The 20,742-nt window shown below is 43.4% G+C and overlaps 1 protein-coding gene across 3 annotated transcripts in view; it reads left to right on the plus strand.

Moving 5' to 3' along the window:
* The window catches only part of prkdc (protein kinase, DNA-activated, catalytic subunit), a 284,436-nt gene that overhangs the window by 244,507 nt on the left and 19,187 nt on the right, over positions 1 to 20,742 (plus strand). For all 3 annotated transcript variants that reach the window (XM_072255124.1, XM_072255135.1, XM_072255144.1), the window contains 7 exons: positions 142 to 353; positions 1,471 to 1,558; positions 1,647 to 1,787; positions 5,731 to 5,932; positions 7,229 to 7,296; positions 12,658 to 12,878; positions 20,505 to 20,588. In XM_072255124.1, the coding sequence (XP_072111225.1) occupies positions 142 to 353; positions 1,471 to 1,558; positions 1,647 to 1,787; positions 5,731 to 5,932; positions 7,229 to 7,296; positions 12,658 to 12,878; positions 20,505 to 20,588 (1,016 nt within the window). The remainder of the gene's footprint in view (positions 1 to 141; positions 354 to 1,470; positions 1,559 to 1,646; positions 1,788 to 5,730; positions 5,933 to 7,228; positions 7,297 to 12,657; positions 12,879 to 20,504; positions 20,589 to 20,742) is intronic.

Genomic DNA, 20,742 nt, shown 5'->3' on the forward strand with positions numbered 1-20,742 from the left:
ATGGAATTATAGTAGTTGGAAACATTTCTTTTAACTTCACTCTTGTATGAAATGATTTAATATTAGACTTGTATATGAAGTATTTATGCATATTATAAAGAACAGATGACATTCTAATAAGTCTTCCTTAACATTCCTCAGGTGTCTTCCATTCCATGTTGGCAGTTCATTGGTTGGATTAGTCAAATGATGGCTCTACTTGACAAAAGGGAAGCTAAAGCGGTGCAGCACATTGTAGAGCAGATTGCAGATTCCTACCCACAAGCCGTTGTGTACCCTTTTATGATCAGCAGTGAAAACTTCACATTTGAACCATCTGCAAATGGCAGTAAGAACAGAGAGTTTGTCGAAAGGTAAAAAGAATTGCAGTTGGTTGTTTTTCTGTTACTGAATTACTTTTTTAAATGAATAAAAATGAACTCATCTCAACTAACTTGAGATGCACAGTAAATGCATAGCCACTAGTTACCAGGAACTCATCTACCCGGTCTTGTGACCAAAATGTAGCATAAATATTGCAGGTACAAGAGCAGGTCAGAGATCTGGGTGCCCTGCAGCAAGGGACTTGTCTCTTGACTCTCCAAACCCTATAATGGATTACCCTCCACTTGCCTGGATGAGTGCAGGTCAAAAAATAGTCATGGAGCTTACACCAAGACAAAGTATTTCTCATGATTTGCACCGCATCTACCAGCCAAAATATTTTTTCCCTTCATCATTATGGCATCTTGACTGTATTGCGTGCAATGTACGACATACACTGCAGTTAACTGACTCAGTCGCAGTTTCTACACCTATTGCCTCTAGCACCACAGTGGAGAAGGTAGAAGTGCATCAGGAGTATCAGACACAAAATGGTGGAGGAACTCAGCAGGTCAGCCAGCGATCCATGGAGAGGAATAAATGGTTGAGGCTTCGGGCCAAGACACTTCATCAGGACTTAATTGGCATTAGTGCCCTAATAAAAAGTCTTGTTCTGCTGCATGGATGCTGCTTGGCCTGGTGAGTTCCTGGCCTCCAGTGTTTTGTGTGTGCTACTCTGGATTTCCAGCACCTGCAGACTCTTGTGTTTATGAGGTGCATTAGGACACCACCACTTGCAGATGTCCTTCCAAATCACACAGCACCCTTACTTGGAAGTAGATAAACTGTCCCTCATGAGTACTGGTTCTAAATCCTGGGACCTCCTATCCAACTGCATTGTGGGACTGCTACAGTTCAAGAAAGCAGCAACTTAGGCACAATTACCCAACAACTTAAAACGCAATTAGGGAAGGGCAATAAACGCTGGCTATTCCCATGTTGCCATCTTCCTAAAATAATGAAAAAAAAAGAAAATTTGAACTAATAGCTTGCCCATCACACCTTCCAAAGATCAGTTGTGTCTGGTTAATAATTGCTTTGCCAATTTTACCCAGGTTGCTCATCAGAATCTGGACCACAGTTCTGAACCATATCTTTTTCTTCAAGGTTGAAAACTAAACTGGATAAAGGTGGAGTAATTGAAAGGTTCATCCATTCTTTGGAGCAATTGAGTAATCCAGATTTGTTGTTTAAGGTAATATTCAGAATTCACATATATTTTAAAAATATTTCAAATGTATACAAATAAATAAGCAACTAGATAAGTCTTTGTTTTTTTACAGGACTGGGTTACTGACATCAGGAGTCAACTAGCAATGAAAGAAAAAAAACATCTTCTGAGGAGCAAGTATGCTGAGATGTACTCAAATCTGGCATCTTTGCAGACTCCAGGTATTGGAGCATTCAGAAGAAGATTTGCTGAGGTTGGTGAAATTTAATCAGTAATTTCTGTCATAATATCACTGCTTGGAGTATTAAACTGGGGTTTAAAAAATACTTATTTTAATATGAGGTGTAGCAAGCTTGTGTTCTGGAGGCTCCAAGCAAATCGCGGGATTTATGCTCCAACTGATTATTGTCATTGGTCTTTGGTGAAATTATCTATAAATTAACAACAACTGTCACTTTTTAAATTTTTACCTATTCTTATTACACCCTTCGTCAGTTTTCATGTTTTGTATGCAGTTTCAGGTACTAGTTCCTGGCTCTATTGGCACCGGTTGTTCCCACTGCCCAAGCAAGGATTCCTAATAGACAAGCTAGACTGTGAATAAATATACATCCTCTCTTTAACCCAATTCTCATCCACTGATCATCTGTGCATGTAGCATTCTTCCTTGCACCAAACATTCTATAAGGTTATTTCAAGTCAACTCACTTTTTATTGTCATTTCGACCATAACTGCTGGTACAGTACACGGTAAAAACGTGATGACGTTTTTCAGGACCATGGTGCTACATGAAACAATACAAAAACTACACTGAACTATGTAAAACAACACAAAAACTACACTAGACTACAGACCTACCCAAGACTGCATAAAGTGCACAAAACAGTGCAGGCATTACAATAAATAATAAACAAGACAATAGGCACAGTAGAGGGCAATAGGTTGGTGTCAGTCCAGGCTCTGGGTATTGAGGAGTCTGATGGCTTGGGGGAAGAAACTGTTACATAATCTGGTCGTGAGAGCCTGAATGCTTCGGAGCCTTTTGGCAGATGGCAGGAAGGAGAAGAGTTTGTATGAGGGGTGCGTGGGGTCCTTCATAATGCTGTTTGCTTTGTGGATGCAGCGTGTGGTGTAAATGTCTGTAATGGTGGGAAGAGAGACCCCAATAATCTTCTCAGCTGACCTCACTATCCGCTGCAGGGTCTTGCGATCCGAGATGGTGCAATTTCTGAACCAGGCAGTGATGCAGCTGCTCAGGATGCTCTGGATACATCCTCTTTAGAATGTGGTGAGGATGGGGGGTGGGAGATGGACTTTTCTCAGCCTTCGCAGAAAGTAGAGATGCTGCTGGGCTTTCTTTGCTATGGAGCTGGTGTTGAGGGACTAGGTGAGATTCTCCGCCAGGTGAACACCAAGAAATTTGGTGCTCTTAACGATCTCTACGGAGGAGTTGTCGATGTTCAGCAGAGAGTGGTCGCTCCGTGTCCTCCTGAAGTCAACAACCATCTCTTTTGTTTTGTTCACATTCAGAGACAAGTTGTTAGCTCTGCACGAGTCTGTTAGCCGCTGAACCTCCTCTCCGAATGCTGACTCATCGTTCTTGCTGATGAGACCCACCACGGTCGTGTCATCGGCGAACTTGATGATGTGGTTCGAGCTGTGTATTGCAGTACAGTCGTGGGTCAGCAGAGTGAACAGCAGTGGACTGAGCACACAGCCCTGGGGGGCCCCCCATGCTCAGTGTGATGGTGTTGGAGATGCTGCTCCCGATCCGGACTGACTGAGGTCTCCCAGTCAGGAAGTCTAGGATCCAGTTGCAGAGAGAGGTGTTCAGGCCCAGTAGGCTGCTTTGGCACGGGGATGATGGTGGCGGCCTTGAAGCACGTAGGAATGATGGCGCTGCTCAGGGAGATGTTGAAGATGTCAGTGAGAATGTCTGCTAGCTGGTCTACACATCCTCTAAGCATTCTGCCAGGAATATTGTCTGGTCCAGCAGCCTTCCGTGGGTTGACTCTGCACAGGGTTCTCCTCACATCGGCCACAGTAAGACATAGCACCTGGTCATTTGGAGGAGGGGTGGCCCTCATTGCCGCCATGTAATTTTCTGCCTTAAAACAAGCGTAGAAGTTGTTCAGCGCATCTGGGAGGGAGGCATCACCAGTACAGGCAGGTGATGTTGTCCTGTAGTTGGTGATTGACCAACCTTCCACATGCACCGTGTGTCTCCGCTGTCCTGGAAGTGGCTGTGGATTCGCTGGGCGTGTGCACGCTTTGCCTCTCTAATGGCCCAGGACAATTTGGCCCTCACTATTGTTAGGGCTGCCTTGTCACCTGCTCTGAAGGCGGAGTCACAGGTCCTCAGCAGCGCACGTGCCTCTGCGGTCATCCATGGCTTCTGGTTAGCACGTGTAGTGATGGTCTTGGCCACAGTGATGTCATCAATGCACTTGCTGATGTAGCTAGTCACTGATGTCGTGTACTCCTCTAAGTTGGTAGAGTCACCATCGGTTACAACCTCCCTGAACATGTGCCTGTTAATGTGCTGAAAGCAGTCTTGGAGAGCAGAGATGGCTCCTGCTGGCCAGATTTTCACCTGCTTCTGAACTGGTCTGGAGCACCTGACGAGCCGTCTGTATGCTGGAATTAGCATAACAGAGATGTGGTCTGAGTAACCGAGATGGGGGCAGGGCTCCACCCAATACGCGTTGGGAATGTTTGTGTAAACAAGGTCCAGCGCGTTCTCCCCTCTCGTTGCAAAGTCCACGTTCTGATAGAATCTGGGGAGCACTGACATAAGGTTTGCGTGGTTAAAATCTCCAGTGACAGTAAACAGTCCATCAGGGTGTGCGTTCTGCAGTTCTCTAATAGCCCCATACAGTTCACAGAGCAACTCCTTAGCATTAGCACTGGGGGGAATGTACACAAAGACTATAAGGACAGTGGTGAATTCCCATGGTAAATAAAATGGTCTGCATCTAACAGTCACAAACTCCACTAATGATGAGCAGTATCTGGAAACCAGCCCAGAGTTCTTGCACCATTCCGTATTGATGTAAACCCACAAGCCATTTGACTTCTATAAATTGCCCATTGCTGTAGGTTAATGTCAAGAAGAGTCAGGGTGAAGCTTAGGAGCATACAGTCATACAGTACTGTGCAAAAGTCTTAGGCACACACACACACACACACACACACACATATATACTGAATTTGTCAATGTGGAGCGTCGAGCGAGTTTGTAAATGTGGCAGGAGCAAAGGATGTTGGGAATGGCAAAGGTGGAGTGCTGCGGGAGGGGTATGAGGCAGGTGGCAGAGAAGGAGTGCCAGGGGCCAGGGGTAACGCAGGTGCAGATAACACCCAGCACTGGGATACCAGGCAAGAACGTTTGATTCTAAACAATAGTTTACTGATAATTTCAGAATGCTTCCTGCTCCCTCTCATCTCCCTTCCTCTTTTCCCAACCACGACTCCCCTCTTCTGCCTCCTTCCCATTCTCAGTCCACAACAGAGACCTATATCAGAATCAGATTTATATCACTCATGTATGTCATGAAATTAAGGTTTCTTTTGTGACAGCAGTACGGTGCAATACATAAAATTATGACAGTACTGTGCAAAGGTCTTAGGCACCCTAGCTCGCTCTCTTTTTATTTATATGTGTGTGCCTAACACTTTTGCACAGTACTGTATGTAAGGGAATGGTGGTTTTCAGGGATATATTGAAGTAAAGGGAGAAGGAACAGGTTTAATGGTATTGCTCCCAGGAGCTAAGGGCTGAATACATTCCTTTTGTGTAGTTTTAAGATGAGATGAATGATGTTCAAGCTTGGTACTGGTGATTGGATAGTAATTGGGAACAAATGCCTTGGCAAATACTGCTTCCCTGATCCAACCCCTCTTCCCATCCTCCCTCCCAGGAAGGAATATGCATCCTGAATTCTATCTGAATAATTTAGAATGGTCAACTCTTGTTAAAGACCGAAACCCCATAGCGCTGTGAATTGTTTGACTCAGTTTAAACTCAGCATTTGCATTAGTTTTGAACAATTTCAGGATTTGCACCTTTATAGAATTAATGTGTTCTTGTCTCTGATTTGCATCCTCTGTCAAGTAATAATGTCATTTGGTATCATCTCACACAATTATGTGGCCTAACCAGCAATATTTTATCATCATCTTTTCTGAATTTCAGATTTTCAAAAAACATTTTGATCAACATTTTGGACAAGATGGCTCAAAACTGCTTACGATGGACATAATTAGTTTTAACAGAGCAGCAACAAAAATCTTGGAAAGTGTGAGCAAGCTGGAGGCACCGGGAAATCTGAAGGAGTATTCACCATGGATGAGTGAATTCAAGCCTGAGTATCTAAGCAATGAGTTAGAGATTCCTGGCAAGTTGTATTCTGTGAATTTAGCACACTGCTCAACTGCTTAACTTGGTAGACGGTGTTCAATGCAATGTAATTACACATTACAACTTTATCCTTGGAGCATAAAAGATCAAAAGGAAATTTGATGGAGGTATACAAAATTATGCGAGTTATAGATAGGGTAAATGCAAGCAGTCTTTTTCCACTGAGGTTGGGTGGGACTACAACCAGAGGTTATGAGTTAAGGGTGAAAGGTGAAAAGTTAAAGGAGAACATGAGAAGAAACTGCTTCACTCAGAGGGTTGTGAGAGTGTGGAATGACCTGCCAGCACAAGTGCATACGAGCTTAGTTTCAATGTTTCTTTTCTTTTTCAATATTTTTTATTAATTTCTACATAGAAGAATACAGAGTACACGAAGATAAATAGTATAAGTCGAAAAAAGATAAAATAATACCAAATACATTATATTTGAGTCACACTTGCAATCTCATCACCCTATATTCATGTAAATTAAATTAAATTGTAATATTGAAATGTGATAATTTTATTATACAGTAAAACAGGATCTAAACCCAGATTTCAATGTTTGTGAAGTTTGGATAGGTACATGAACGATAAAGGTATAGAGGGCTATGGTCCTTGTGCAGGTCGATGGGCAGTTTAAATGGTTTTGGCATGGATTAGATGGGCTGAAGGGTCTGTTTCTGTGCTGTACTTTTCTATGACTATCTGTACTGTGTTGCAATAATGTTTATTAATTTTAAGAAGTTCTAGTTCTTAATCCACAAGTAAAGGAAACACTGGCCACTAGTTCAAGAAGGGAGGCTTTTCATACATGATTCTGCAAATTTTACTGTAAACCATTACTTAGAATAAATATTTTTGTAATTTGAAAGCAAGGAAATGCAGATAAGAAATAAAACAAATTAATGTTTTGATCTGAAATCATTAATACTAGTAACACATCTTGATCTCCTTCTGTAAACATTGTGCACTGTCTCTACAGTCAGCTGAACTGTAAATTGGTGCATCTGTAATGAGATTTTCCACGGTCACTGATGTATTAGAGGAAGGAAAAAGTGTTAAATGTATGTATCAACAAATTTTTCTGTATTAGATTTGCTATGATTGGCATAAAGAATGACTTGGTTTCAGTCTAGGAGTAGGTAACTTGCTAAGTTCTGTCCATTATGGAACAGAATAGTGGATGATTACAAAAAATGTTAAGTGAGTTAGGAAATACTGAAAAGCCTTCTCTAAATGTGTCAGTGCTGAAATAGACCAACCACCTATAACAAATATGTTTTCTCTTTAGGGCAATATGATGGTAAATCGAAACCAATGCCAGAATACCATGCGCAAATCACAGGATTTGATGAAAGGGTATGAACTATTTTTAAAATAATTGTATGTGAATAAACATTGACAAAAGTAGTTATCTGTATTTTAGGCAATTTGTAATGCATGTAGTGGAAAGGCTAGTAAAATGTCATCCTCTCTCAGATTGGAATGTTTTCCACGGTAGCGTAGTGGTTAGCCTGATGCCATTATACCTTGGGACTTAGGAGTTTGGAGTTCAATTCTGGCGTCCGCTGTAAGGAGTTTATTTATTCTGCCCATGACCACTTGGGTCTCCTCAAGGTGGTCCTCATTCCTTTCACAGACCAAAGATGTACCTGTCAGTAGGTTAACTGAGCATTGTAAATTGTCCTGTGGTTAGGCTAGGGAGGCTTTTTCCACTGATGTTAGGTGGGACTACAGCCAGAGGTCATGGGTTAAGGGTGAAAGGTGAGAAATTTAAGGGGAACATGAGGGGAAACTTCTTCACTCAGAGGGTCATGAGAGTGTGGAATAAGCTGCCAGCACAAATGGTGCATGCAAGCCCGGTTTCAATGTTCAAGAGAAGTTTAGATATCTACAGGGACAGTAGGGATATGGAGGGCTATGCTCCTGGTGCAGGTCGAGGGGAGTAGGCAGTTTAAAAGGTTTTGGCATGGACTAGATAAGCCGAAGGGCCTGTTTCTCACTGACTCCATAGATAGGTGAGTTGCTGGGAATATTTATTGCCAAAGTACTTATTTGTATTTGTATTTTTCATTTAATAGGGCTTTGACAATAACAACTTCTGACATAAGTTCCCCAACAGAGTCTTTGAGCAACTTCTGTTTTATATTTCACTCAGTTCCACCCAGTTCATTTTCTTACATTATTTAATTTTAGAGATACAGTGCGGAATAGGTCCTTCTGGGCCAGCAAACCCAACAAGGTCCTCCTGGGCCAGAAGAACCTATTCTGCGCTGTATCTCTAAAATTAAATAAAGTTTGAAAGTGAATCTGTGTAAAACAGAAATTGCTCAAAGGCTCTGTTGGGGAACTTATGTCGGAAGTTGTTATTGTTAAAATCTGTTTAAAACCCTACTAGATGAAAACTACAAATACAAATTGGCACTTTGGCAATAAGTATTCCAATTTTGTTTTCTAAAGATAATCAAATATTTCAGTCCAGAAGTACAGGGGATTCTGGTTAATTGGGATACATCGGGACCAGTACATTTTGGCCCAATTAAGCAACTGCCCTAAAAGTTACATGGAAGTAGTTAAAAGAAATAAAAAGGCAAACAATTTATGGATTTAAATGAAATACAGAACAAGTTAGAACACTGCCAATACCTCTACAGTACTTGAAAACTGTGTTGATCCCTAATAGTTATTGATGGAGGAATTCATCTGCTGTGTTCTTTTGATTGACTGTAAATGAACAAAATCAGTGCAGATACCTAGTGCAGATAATGGACTGTCTTCTTATAATGCTTTAGACTATTGCATTCTCCCAATCATCATTTTCTTTGCAACATTCAAAATAATTGTCGATACTTTCATAATTCATAACTTGTTGAAGTTGTGAAATCGATTCATTTTAACTCCTGGCCATTTCTGGCATCTCCAAACCTCAATGTTTGAAACCGCAATGAGCAACAGTTCTGAATTGTCTTGCTGCTTAATTCTCACCAACTATCGGTGAGACCTGCTGAGTTCCTCCAGCACTTTGTGTGTTGCTCTGGATTTCCAGCAAGATGGCGGCGCGCATGGACGCAGCGGCCCCTCGGGGAGCGATAAGTGTATCTAGTGTTTGTTTTGTTTGTCCTAGATGCACAACATACAGTTCGAATATGCTCGTTAACATCAGGGCATACTATGTCGGAAAAACTGACGTGACATGGACAGTTTACGAGCTACGGACTACTATCCGCTACCAAGCCGGCTGCTTCCCGAGGGAGGAGGAAGCGAAGGCGCTGTGAGAGAAGACAGAGGAGGGGTAAGAGGGCTGGCATCCATGCTAGGCTAAAAGCTAACCTCACCAGGCCAGCGGTACCATCCCTGCTGCTCTCAAATATCCGCTCCATCGACAACAAGCTGGATGAGCTGCGTCTGCTGAGAGAAACACGCAAGGAATTTGAAGACTGCTGTGTGTATGTCTTAACGGAATCCTGGCTTCATGACAACATACCGGATGCAGCGATACAGCTAGAGGGAATGACATCGTTTCGTGCGGACAGAGAGGCAGCTAGCTCCGGTAAGAGCCGAGGAGGAGGTCTGTGTGTTTATGTAGATAAAGACTGGTGTGTGAACGCTACAGTAGCTGCTAAACGCTGCTCACCGCTGGCTGAATTTCTCATTGTGAAATGCCGGTCGTTCTATCTGCCAAGGGAATTCACCATCATGCTTGTGGCAGCTTTTTACGAAGCTCCCAGTGCCAATGCTAAGGCTAATGCTAACGAAGCACTGGGAGGCCTACGTGAAGCCATCAGTGAGCTACTGACTACACATCCTGATAGCTGGGGACTTTAACCACACCAGCTTAAAGACTGTTCCCCAAATTCCTGCAATATGTGGATTTCAAAACCAGGGGAGACAACACACCAGACTTGGTTTATACCGACACACCACAGGCATACAAAGCAGCCCCCCGTCCCCATCTTGGCCACTCTGACCACATATCTGTCATGTTAACACCAGCATATAAACCACTGCTTAAACGTGTGAGAGCAGAGAAAAGAGAGATAAGGGTCTGGCCAAAAGGAGCAGCCTCAGCACTACAAGATTGTTTTTTTCACACAGACTGGGACATATTCAAAACAGCAGCCTCCTATGATGACCATACAGACATTGAGGAGTATGCGGAGGCAGTAACCAGCTACATAGCCAAAAGCACGGAGGATGTCACTGTGATGAAAACCTTCACTGCACGTGGTTATAAAAAGCCATGGATGACAACAGGGGTGCGTTCACTACTGCAGGCCCGTGACACAGCCTACAGATCGGGGGGCAGGAGTGCGCTTCGCTCAGCCAGGTCTGCGCTTTCACTAGGGATCAGGAAAGTGAAAAGGGCCTACGCGGGCAAAATACATGGACACTTCTGTGACACAGGTGACACCAGACGGATGTGGCAGGGAATTAAAGCTCTGACAGACTACAAGATCAGGCAGAAAACTGATGACAGTGATGCCTCTCTCCCAGACAGGCTGAACAATTTCTTTGCCCACTTCGAAGCATCAAACACTACAGCAAGGGGGAGAGCCAGTCCCTTTTTACCATCTGACCAGCCGGCTCCAATCATTGATCCAGAGCAAACACGGAGGACCCTTGCCAGGATCAACTCACGAAAAACGGGAGGTGCCGACAACATCTCTGGATGTGTGCTCAAGGAATGTGCTGATGTATTAGCAGATGTCCTGACGGATATTTTCAACATCTCCCTTAGTCAAGCCATTGTCCCCAGATGCTTCAAAACCTCCACAATCATCCCTGTAGCAAAGAAATCAGTTGTAGCCTGTCTGAATGATTACCGTCCCGTTGCCCTGACCCCCACAGTGATGAAATGTTTTGAACGGCTTGTCAAGCCTCATATCACAGCCAGCCTCCCCTCATCGCTGGATCCTCTACAGTTTGCTTATTGTCCAAATCGCTCTACGGAGGACTCAGTATCCACCCACTGCACACAGTTCTCTCTCACTTGGGCAACAAAGACACTTATGCCAGAATCCTGTACATTGATTTCAGTTCAGCGTTCAATACCATCATCCCGCAGAGACTAGTGGAGAAACTGTCGCTGTTTGGCCTTAGCACTGCCACGTGTCGCTGGATTCTGGATTTCTTCACAGAGAGACCACAGTCAGTCCGTGTTGGCAGGAACATCTCTGACTCCATCACACTGAGTACTGGATCCCCACAAGGCTGTGTACTTAGCCCATTGCTGTTTACGCTGCTAATACATAACTGTGCAGCCAGATTCAAGGAGAACCTGATAATTAAATTTGCTGATGATACCACAGTGGTGGGGCTCATCAGCAAAAATGATGAAACAATGTACAGGGAGGAGGTCAAACACCTAGAGAGCTGGTGCAGTGATAACAACTTGATGCTTAATGTCACCAAAACCAAGGAGATAATCGTCAATTTCAGATGGTCTCAGCCTGAGCACACACCCCTCAGCATCAGCGGCTCCACAGTGGAGAGAGTGGAAAACATCAAGTTCCTTGGGGTGCAGATCTTGGACAATCTCACCTGGTCCAGGAACACCACTGGGATTGTGAAACGGGCCCAGCAGAGATTGCACTTTCTGAGGAAGCTTAAACAAGCATCACTCCCCACTAACATCTTAACTACATTCTACAGGTACAGAGGGTACAGAGAAGATTCACTGGAATGATTCCGGGAATGAGAGAGTTAACATATGAGGCACGTTTGTCTGCTCTTGGACTGTATTCCTTGGAGTTTAGAAGAATGAGGGGAGACCTCATAGAAACATTTCGAATGTTAAAAGGCATGGACAGAGTGGATGTGGCAAAGTTGTTTCCCATGATGGGGGAGTCTAGTACGAGAGGGCATGACTTACGGATTGAAGGGCGCCCATTCAGAACAGAAATGCGAAGAAATTTTTTTAGTCAGAGGGTAGTGAATCTATGGAATTTGTTGCCACAGGCAGCAGTGGAGGCCAAGTCATTGGGTGTATTTAGGACAGAGATTGATAGGTATCTGAGTAGCCAGGGCATCAAAGGTCATGGTGAGAAGTTGGGGGAGTGGGACTAAATAGGAGAATGGATCAGCTCATGATAAAATGGCGGAGCAGACTCGATGGGCCGAATGGCCTACTTCTGCTCCTTTGCCTTTTGGCCTTATGGTCTTAAACGTTACAGGAGCATCAAAACTAAAACCACAAGGCTACTAAACAGCTTCCTCCCACAGGCAGTCAGACTGCTAAATAGCTGCCCTACCTGACTCTGCTTTGGACACTTTTAACTTGATTTTAACTGACATGTGGCTGTTGTGTTTTACTATTTATTGTTATGTTTATTATTCAGTGTTGCATACCTTGTTATGGTATGATTGCACTGCTCCTGGGAAACGCTGTCTCATTCTGCCCTGCAGAGCTGATGTACAGTTGGAATGACAGTAAAGTTTTTTGAATCTTTGAAAAATCACTGCAGTTTGAACACAATCACACACAACTGACGCTATTTAAAAATTGATCACTCTAAGCACCATGTAGTGTCTATTGACCATACAAGAACATGCAACTGACACTTGTTAGAAACTGTTGGGCAACAGTGTCCTGCCTCAAAAAAGCGGGCAGTCTAATTATAAAACATTCCATCATATTAGTCATAAGTTTGACCTAATTATTAGTCCTAATTCGGTCATATTCACTGTGATAATTGTGAATGTGTATCTGAATTTACTCAGATAAAGGTTATGCGTTCTATAAGGAGACCAAAGCGCCTGATAATTCGTGGCAATGACGAAAAAGAACATCCTTTCCTTGTGAAGGGTGGAGAAGATTTACGACAAGATCAGCGAATTGAGCAATTGTTTGACATAATGAACATTATCCTTTCTCGAGATGCGGCTTGCAGTCAAAGAAACTTACAGCTGAAGATCTACCAGGTCATTCCAATGACATCAAGGTACAACAATATCTCTGCATTTCATAGCAAGCTGCACTTTCAGGGGTGATGTTTTGGCACTAACATTTGTTTCGTTCGCTTTTTGGTGTGGAAGATTTAAAGAAGGTCCTATGTCCACCAAAATGCAAGCAATATATGAAATAAGGTAACACACATCAAAGTTGCTGGTGAACGCAGCAGGTCAGGCAGCATCTCTAGGAAGTGGTACAGTCGATGTTTCGGGCCGAGACCCTTCGTCAGGACTGACTGAAGGAAGAGTTAGTAAGAGATTTGAAAGTGGGAGGGAGAGGGGGAGATCTGAAATGATAGGAGAAGACAGGAGGGGGAGGGATGGAGCCAAGAGCTGGACGGTTGATTGGCAAAAGGGGTATGAGAGGATCATGGGACAGGAGGCCTAGGAAGAAAGAAAAGGGGGAGGGGGGAAAGCCCAGAGGATGCCACCTCCAACGGGATCCCACCACAAAGCACACCTTTCCCTCCCCCCCCCCCTCTGCTTTCCACAGGGATCGCTCCCTACGCAGCTCCCTTGTCCATTCGTCCCCCTCATCTCTCCCCACCGATCTCCCTCCTGGCACTTATCCTTGTAAGCAGAACAAGTGCTACACATGCCCTTACACTTCCTCCCTTACCACCATTCAGGGCCCCAGACAGTCCTTCCAGGTGAGGCAACACTTCACCTGTGAGTCGGCTGGGGTGATATACTGCGTCCGGTGCTCCCGATGTGGCCTTCTATATATTGGCGAGACCCGACGCAGACTGGGAGATCGTTTCGCTGAACACCTATGCTCTGTCCACCAGAGAAAGCAGGATCTCCCAGTGGCCACACATTTTAATTCCACATCCCATTCCCATTCTGACATGTCTATCCACGGCCTCCTCTACTGTAAAGATGAAGCCACACTCAGGTTGGAGGAACAACACCTTATATTCCGTCTGGGTAGCCTCCAACCTGATGACATGAACATTGACTTCTCAAACTTCCGATAATGCCCCACCTCCCCCTCGTACCCCATCCGTTATTTATTTATTTATATACACACATTCTTTTTCTCTCTCTCCTTTTTCTCCCTCTGTCCCTCTCACTATACCCCTTGCCCATCCTCTTTCAGTTAGTCCTGATGAAGGGTCTTGGCCCGAAACATCGACTGTACCTCTTCCTAGAGATGCTGCCTGGCCTGCTGCATTCACCAGCAACTTTTATGTGTGCTGCTTGAAATTCCAGCATCTGCAGATTTCCTCGTGTTTGCGTTTATAAAATAAAGTAGATGATCTTGTAGCGCAGTTAGAGATTGGCAGGTATGATATTGTGGGCTGCACTGAGCTGTGGCTAAAAGGAGATCACAGTTGGAGATTAACATCCAAGGATGCACCTTGTATTGAAAGGATAGGCTGGTATGCTGAGGGGGTGGGGTGGTTCCTTTAGTTCAAAAAAATTAAATCAAATCCTAAGAAACTGGAAGGGAAAAAAGACCCTGATGGCAGTTATACACAGGCCCCGAACAATAGCCCAGATGTGAAATATAAATTAAAATGGGCAATGCAAAGGCATGTAGTAAGGGTAATGGTACAATATGCAGGTAGATTTGGAAAATAAGGTTGGTGCTAGATCCCAAGAGAGAGAATATGTAGAGTACCTATGGCATATCTTTTTAGAATAGCTTGTAGTTGAGCCCACGAGAGGAAAGACAGTTTTGGATTGGGTGTTGTGTAATGAATCAGATTTGATTAGGGAGCTTAAGATAAAGGAACACTTAGGAGACTGTGATCATTGTATGATAGATTTCATCCTGTAGTTGAGAGGGAGAAGATAAAGTCAGATGTGTCACTATTCTAGTGAAGTATAGGGAGTTACAGAGGCATGAGAGAGGACCTGTCCAAAGTTAATTGGAAGGGGACACTAGCAGGGATGATGACAGAACTGCATTGGCTGGAGTTTCTGGGGGGGATATTCTGAATGCGCAGGATAGATACTGTACATTCCAAAGATGAATAAAGATTCTGAAGGGAGGGTGAGGCAACCTTGGCTGACAAGGGAAATAAAAGACAGCATAAACACAAAAGAGAGGACAGATAATTTAGCAAAGGTTAGTGGGAAGTTAGAGGATTGTTAAGCTTTTAAAAAAAACAACAGAAGGCAACTAAAAATACCTTAAGGAGAGAAAAATAAAATATGAAGTTAAGCTAGCCAATAATGTCAATGAGAATACTAAAGCTATTTTCAAATATACATAGAATAAAAGAGAAGTGAGTGTGGATATTGGACCTCTGGAAAATGATGCTGGAGAGGTAGTAATGGTGGATAAACTGAATTGGTGTTTTGCTTGAGACTTCACTGTGGAAGACACTAGTAGTATGCCAGAAATTCTAGAGCCTCAGGGGGCAGAAGTTGCAATTACTGAGGAGAAAATGCTTTGAAAGCAGAACAGTCTGAACGTATATACCTTAAGTCACCTGGACCAGATGGACTACACCCCAGGGTTCTGTAAGAGGTAGCTGAAGAGATTGTGGAGGCATTAGTAATGATCTTTCAAATATCACTAGATTCTGGAAGCTTCTGGAGGACTAGAAAATTGCAAATGTCACTCTACTTTTTAAGAAGGGAATATGTCATTGTAGTCACTAGTGAAACTTGGTTGCAAGAGGGAAGGAAATGATAGCTCAATGTTCTGAGGTTCAGTTGTTTTAGATGTGATAGAGTGGGAGGGATTATAAGTGGAGGTGTAGCATTACTCGCCAGGGAAAATTTCATGGCAGTGTTCAGTCAGGACAGATTGGAGAGCTCATCTAGTGAGGCTTTATGGGTAGGAGTGAGGAATAAGAAAAGTATGATCATGTTAATGGGGTTCTGTTATAGACCACCCAACAAGCCATGCGATTTAGAGCAAAAAAATTATAAAGAGATCACAGACTGTTACAAGAAACATAAGGTCATGATAGTAGGTGATTTTAACTTTTGACTTATAGACTGGGACTCCGATACTACAAAAGGGCTGGATGGGTAAGTGTATGTCAAATATGTTCTGGAAGGTTTTCTTAATTACTACATAGAAGTCCCAACTAGAGAGAGTGTGATACTCGAACTCCTAATAGGGCATGAGCCAGGGCAGGTGACAGAAGGGGAACACTTCACATCTAGTGATCATAATGCATGGTATTTATGGAAAAAGATAGGTCTGGAGCTCAGGTTGAGATTCTAAATTGGAGAAGGCCAATTTTGATGGTATCAGAAAGGATCTGGAAAGTGTGAATTGGGACAGGTTGTTTTCTGGCAACGGTGTACTTATTAAGTGGCAGGCCTCTAAAGTGAAATTCAGAGAGTACAGAGTTCGTGTGTTCCTGTCAGAATAAAAGGCAAGGATAACAGGTTTAGGGAATGCTTGGTTTTTGATAGATATTGAGGCCCTGGTTAAGAAAAAGAAGGAAGTGCTTAGCAGATGTAGGCAGGCAGGAACAAATGAAGTACATGAAGAGTATAAGAAATGCAAGTCAAAACTTAGGGAAATCAGGAGACTAAAAGAAGACATGAGGTTGCTTTAGCGGACAAGATGAAGGAGAATCTACAGATAATATTACTTTTACAGATATGTTAAGAGCAAAAGGATAGCAAGGGACAAATTGGTCCTCTGAAAGATCAGAGTGATATTCTTTGCATGGTGCTGAAAGAGATGGGAGACATCTTAAATGGATTTTTTTGCTTTTGTACTTTCTCGGGAGATGGACACAGAGTCTCCTGTGATGTGAGGCAATGCAGCAGTGAGGTAATGGACCCTATAGAGATTACAGAGGATGAGTTGTTTGCTATCTTGAGGCAAATTAGGTTGGATAAATTCCCAGGGCCTGACAGTGTGTTCCCTTGGCCCCTGTGGGAGGCTACTGCAGAAATAGCAGGGGCGCTAGTAGAGATATTTAAAGTGTCCTTAGCCCTGGGTGAAGTGCCAGAGGATTGGAGGATAGCTAATGGTGTTCCGCTATTTAAGAAAAGCACTAAGAATATGCTAGGATATTATAGGCTGGTGAGCCTGATATCAGTAATGGGAAATGTAATGGAAGGTATTCTAAGGGACGGGATATATAATTTTTTGGTTAGACAGGGAATGGTTCGGTAAGTTGTGTCCAACCAAATTTTCCAGAGTTTTTTTGAGGAAGTTACCAGGAAATTTGATGAAGGCAAGGCAGTGGATGTTGGCCACATGGACTTTAGCAAGACATTTGACGAGGTTCTACATGGGAAGTTCAGTCACTTGGCATTGGAGATGAAATAGTAAATTGGATTCAATATTGGCCTCGCAGAAGAAGCTAGTGGTAGTAGATGGTTGCCTGTCTGATTGGAGACCTGTGACTAGTGGTATTCCACGGGGATCGATGCTGGGTCTGTTGTCTGACATCTATATCAATGATATAGATGATAATGTGGTAAACTGGATCAGCAAGTTTGCAAATGACACCAAGATTTCAGGTGTTATGTTGAAATTGTATAAGACGTTGGTGAGGCCTATGGAGTATTGTGTCCAATTTTGGTCACCTACCTACAAAAATGATGTAAATAAGATTGAAAGAGTGCAGATAATATTTACAAAGTTGGGTGAGATTACACCAAGAGGTCATGGGTTAAGGGTTTAAGGGGAACATGAGGGAGATCTTCTTCAGTCAGAGGATGGTGAGAGTGTGGAATGAGCTGCCAGTGGATATGGGTTTGATTTCAACATTTAAGAGAAACTTGGATAGGTACATGGATACAACAGGAATTCTGCAGATGCTGGAGATTCAAGCAACACACATAAAAGTTGCTGGTGAACGCAGCAAGCCAGGCAGCATCTCTAGGAAGAGGTGCAGTCGACGTTTCAGGCCGAGACCCTTCGTCAGGACTAACTGAAGGAAGAGCGAGTAAGGGATTTTGAAAGTTGGAGGGGGAGGGGGAGATCCAAAATGATAGGAGAAGACAGGAGGGGGAGGGATGGAGCCAAGAGCTGGACAGGTGATAGGCAAAAGGGATACGAGAGGACCTCCTGTCCCATGATCCTCTCGTATCCCTTTTGCCTATCACCTCCCCAGCTCTTGGCTCCATCCCTCCCCTTCCTGTCTTCTCCTATCATTTTGGATCTCCCCCGCCCCCTCCAGCTTTCAAATCCCTTACTCGCTCTTCCTTCAGTTAGTCCTGACGAAGGGTCTCGGCCTGAAACGTCGACTGCACCTCTTCCTAGAGATGCTGCCTGGCCTGCTGCGTTCACCAGCAACTTTTGTGTGTGTTGTAGGCACATGGATAGGAGGGTTATGGTCCAGGTGTAGGTCGATGGGACTGGGCTGATTAATGTCTGACACAGACTAGGTGGGCTATAGGACCTGTTTCTGTGCTCTAGTGTTCTATGATAAAGGGTTCTGTGTCAAAGGGAAGGAGGCAGAAGAAAGGAAATTATTGCAACACTCACAACACACTGGAGGGACTCAGCAGGTCGGACAGCATCCGTGGAAAAGATCGGTCGACGTTTCGGGCCGGAACCCTTCGTCAGGACTGTAGGGGGAAGGGGCAGAGGCCCTATAAAGAAGGTGGGGGGAAGGTGGGAAGGAGAAGGCTGGTAGGTTCCAGGTGAAGAACCAATAAAGGGAAAGATAAAGGGGTGGGGGAAGGGAGGCAGGGAGGTGATAGGCAGGAAAGGTGAAGAAAGAATAGGGGAAAACACAATGGGTCCTGACGAAGGTTCCGGCCCGAAACGTCGACCGATCTTTTCCACATATGCTGCCCGACCTGCTGAGTTCCTCCAGCGTGTTGTGAGTGTTGCTTTGACCCCAGCATCTGCAGATTATTTTGTGTAAAGGAAATTATTGGCCAGTTAGCTGGATTGCACTTGTTGGGAAGATTTTGGAATCCATTGTTAAGGATCAGGTTTTGGGGTACTTGGAGGCACATGATAAAATAGACCAAAGTCAGCATGGTTTCCTTAAATCTTGCCTGATAAATCAGTTTAAATTCTTTGACAAAATAACAGGCAGGATAGTCAAAGCAGAGTCAGTGGATGTTGTTTACTTGGATTTTAAGAAGGCTTTTGACAAGGTGCTGTTTTGAGGCTGATTAACAAGATAAGAGCCCATGGTGTTACAGGAAAGATGCTAGCATGGGTAGAAGATTAGCTGACTGGCAGAAAGCAAAGAATGGGACTACAGCAGGCCGCTGGTAACTAATGGTGTTCCACAGGAGTCTGTGTTGGAGCCACTCCTTTTCGTGTTATGTCAATGATTTGGATGATGGAATTGATAGCTTTGTGGCCAGGTTTGCAAACGATACGAAGATATGTGGAGTGGCAGGTTGTGTTGAGAAAGTAGTAAGTCTGTATAAGAAATTAGACAGATTGGAAGAATGGGCGAAGAAGTGTCATGTGGAATGTAGTGTAGGGAAATGTCATGAACTTTGGCTGAAGGACTGAAAGAGCAGACTATTCGGGGAGAAAATTCAAAAATCAGAGGTGAAAAGCAAGCTGGGAGTCATTGTGCAGGATTGCCTAACGGTTAACCTGTTAGTTGAGTCAGTAAGGAAGGCAATGAAATGTTAGCAATCATTTTGAGGGGACGAGAACAGCAAGGATATGATGCTAAAGTTTTATATAGCATTGGTCAGACCACACCTGGAGTGCTGGCAGCAGTTTTGGGCCCCTTGACTAAGAAAGGATGTGCTTGCATTGAAGAGGGTCCAGAGGAATTTCTCAAGAATGAATCCAGGAGTAAACATATATTAAGGTGTGTTTGTGCTTTTGGGCTTGTACTCAATGGAGTTTAGAAAAATGAGGAGGCATCTCATTGAAACCTATCAATTATTGAAAGGCCTAGATGTGGAGAGGAAGTTTCCTATAGTCGAGGGAGTCGAGGACCAGAGGGCACAGCCCAAGAATAGAGAGATGCCCAATTAGAACTGAGATGAGAAGGAATGTCTTTAGCCAGAGGGTGGTGAATCTGTGGAATTCATTGCCACATATGGCTGTGGAGGCCGAGTCATTGAATACATTTAAAGCAGAGGTTGATAGGTTCTTGATTAGTCAGGGTGTCAAAGGTTACAGGGAGAAGACAGGAGGATGGAGTTGAGACAGATAATATGTCAGCCATGGTGAAATAGCGAGCAGCCACAATGGACCAAGTGGCCTAATTCTGCTCCTACATCTTTTGTTCTTATGGTCAAATGATCTCTTTTTCTTCTGTTAATTGCATCCAGACTAGTAATGAGCTTATAGTTTGCTGTAATTTCTTAGAAGAGTTATTACAATGAAGGGAAAATGTAGTGTAGGAAGTACAAAATTCTTATGGAAACAGATTGGTGTGTTTTCCATTATGGCGAGAAAAGCTTCAAATATCAATAACGTAAAGAGTCGATGCTTTATAGTAAAAGTTTGTACCTGATTCAAAAATCAAGATGTACTTGTGAGCTGATTTATTTAAGTTCAAAACTTGAATTTCTAACTAAATGGTGCCTCCCTCAAACAGAACACACAGTTCTATCCTGTTGAGATAGTTTAGACTGCATTCTATAATGAGATAGCTAATTAACTTGTCATATTACACGGCTGAAATATAACACTGATTGTTCTGTGTCATAAATATTTTTTAATGGCACCCCATTAATTGTGATATGTTTCTCTTAAGACTTGGTTTGATAGAATGGCTGGACAATACATGTGTGTTCAAGGATTTTCTTCTGAGCAACATGACCGAGGATGAGCAAAAAAGGTACATTTGAAATGATCAACTGCAATGCCAATCCAAGATAGAAAGGAGTCGTTCTGTCAGACAGGTCCACGGGATGTAATGTGGTGAACACTACATAGATCATCCAGGCATTGAATTTTAATCCAGTGTTTGGGTTCACACATTTTTATTTGAA

The sequence above is a fragment of the Mobula birostris genome, chromosome 1 (genome assembly GCF_030028105.1).
Source record: "Mobula birostris isolate sMobBir1 chromosome 1, sMobBir1.hap1, whole genome shotgun sequence".
NCBI classification, from domain to species: Eukaryota; Metazoa; Chordata; class Chondrichthyes; order Myliobatiformes; family Myliobatidae; genus Mobula; species Mobula birostris.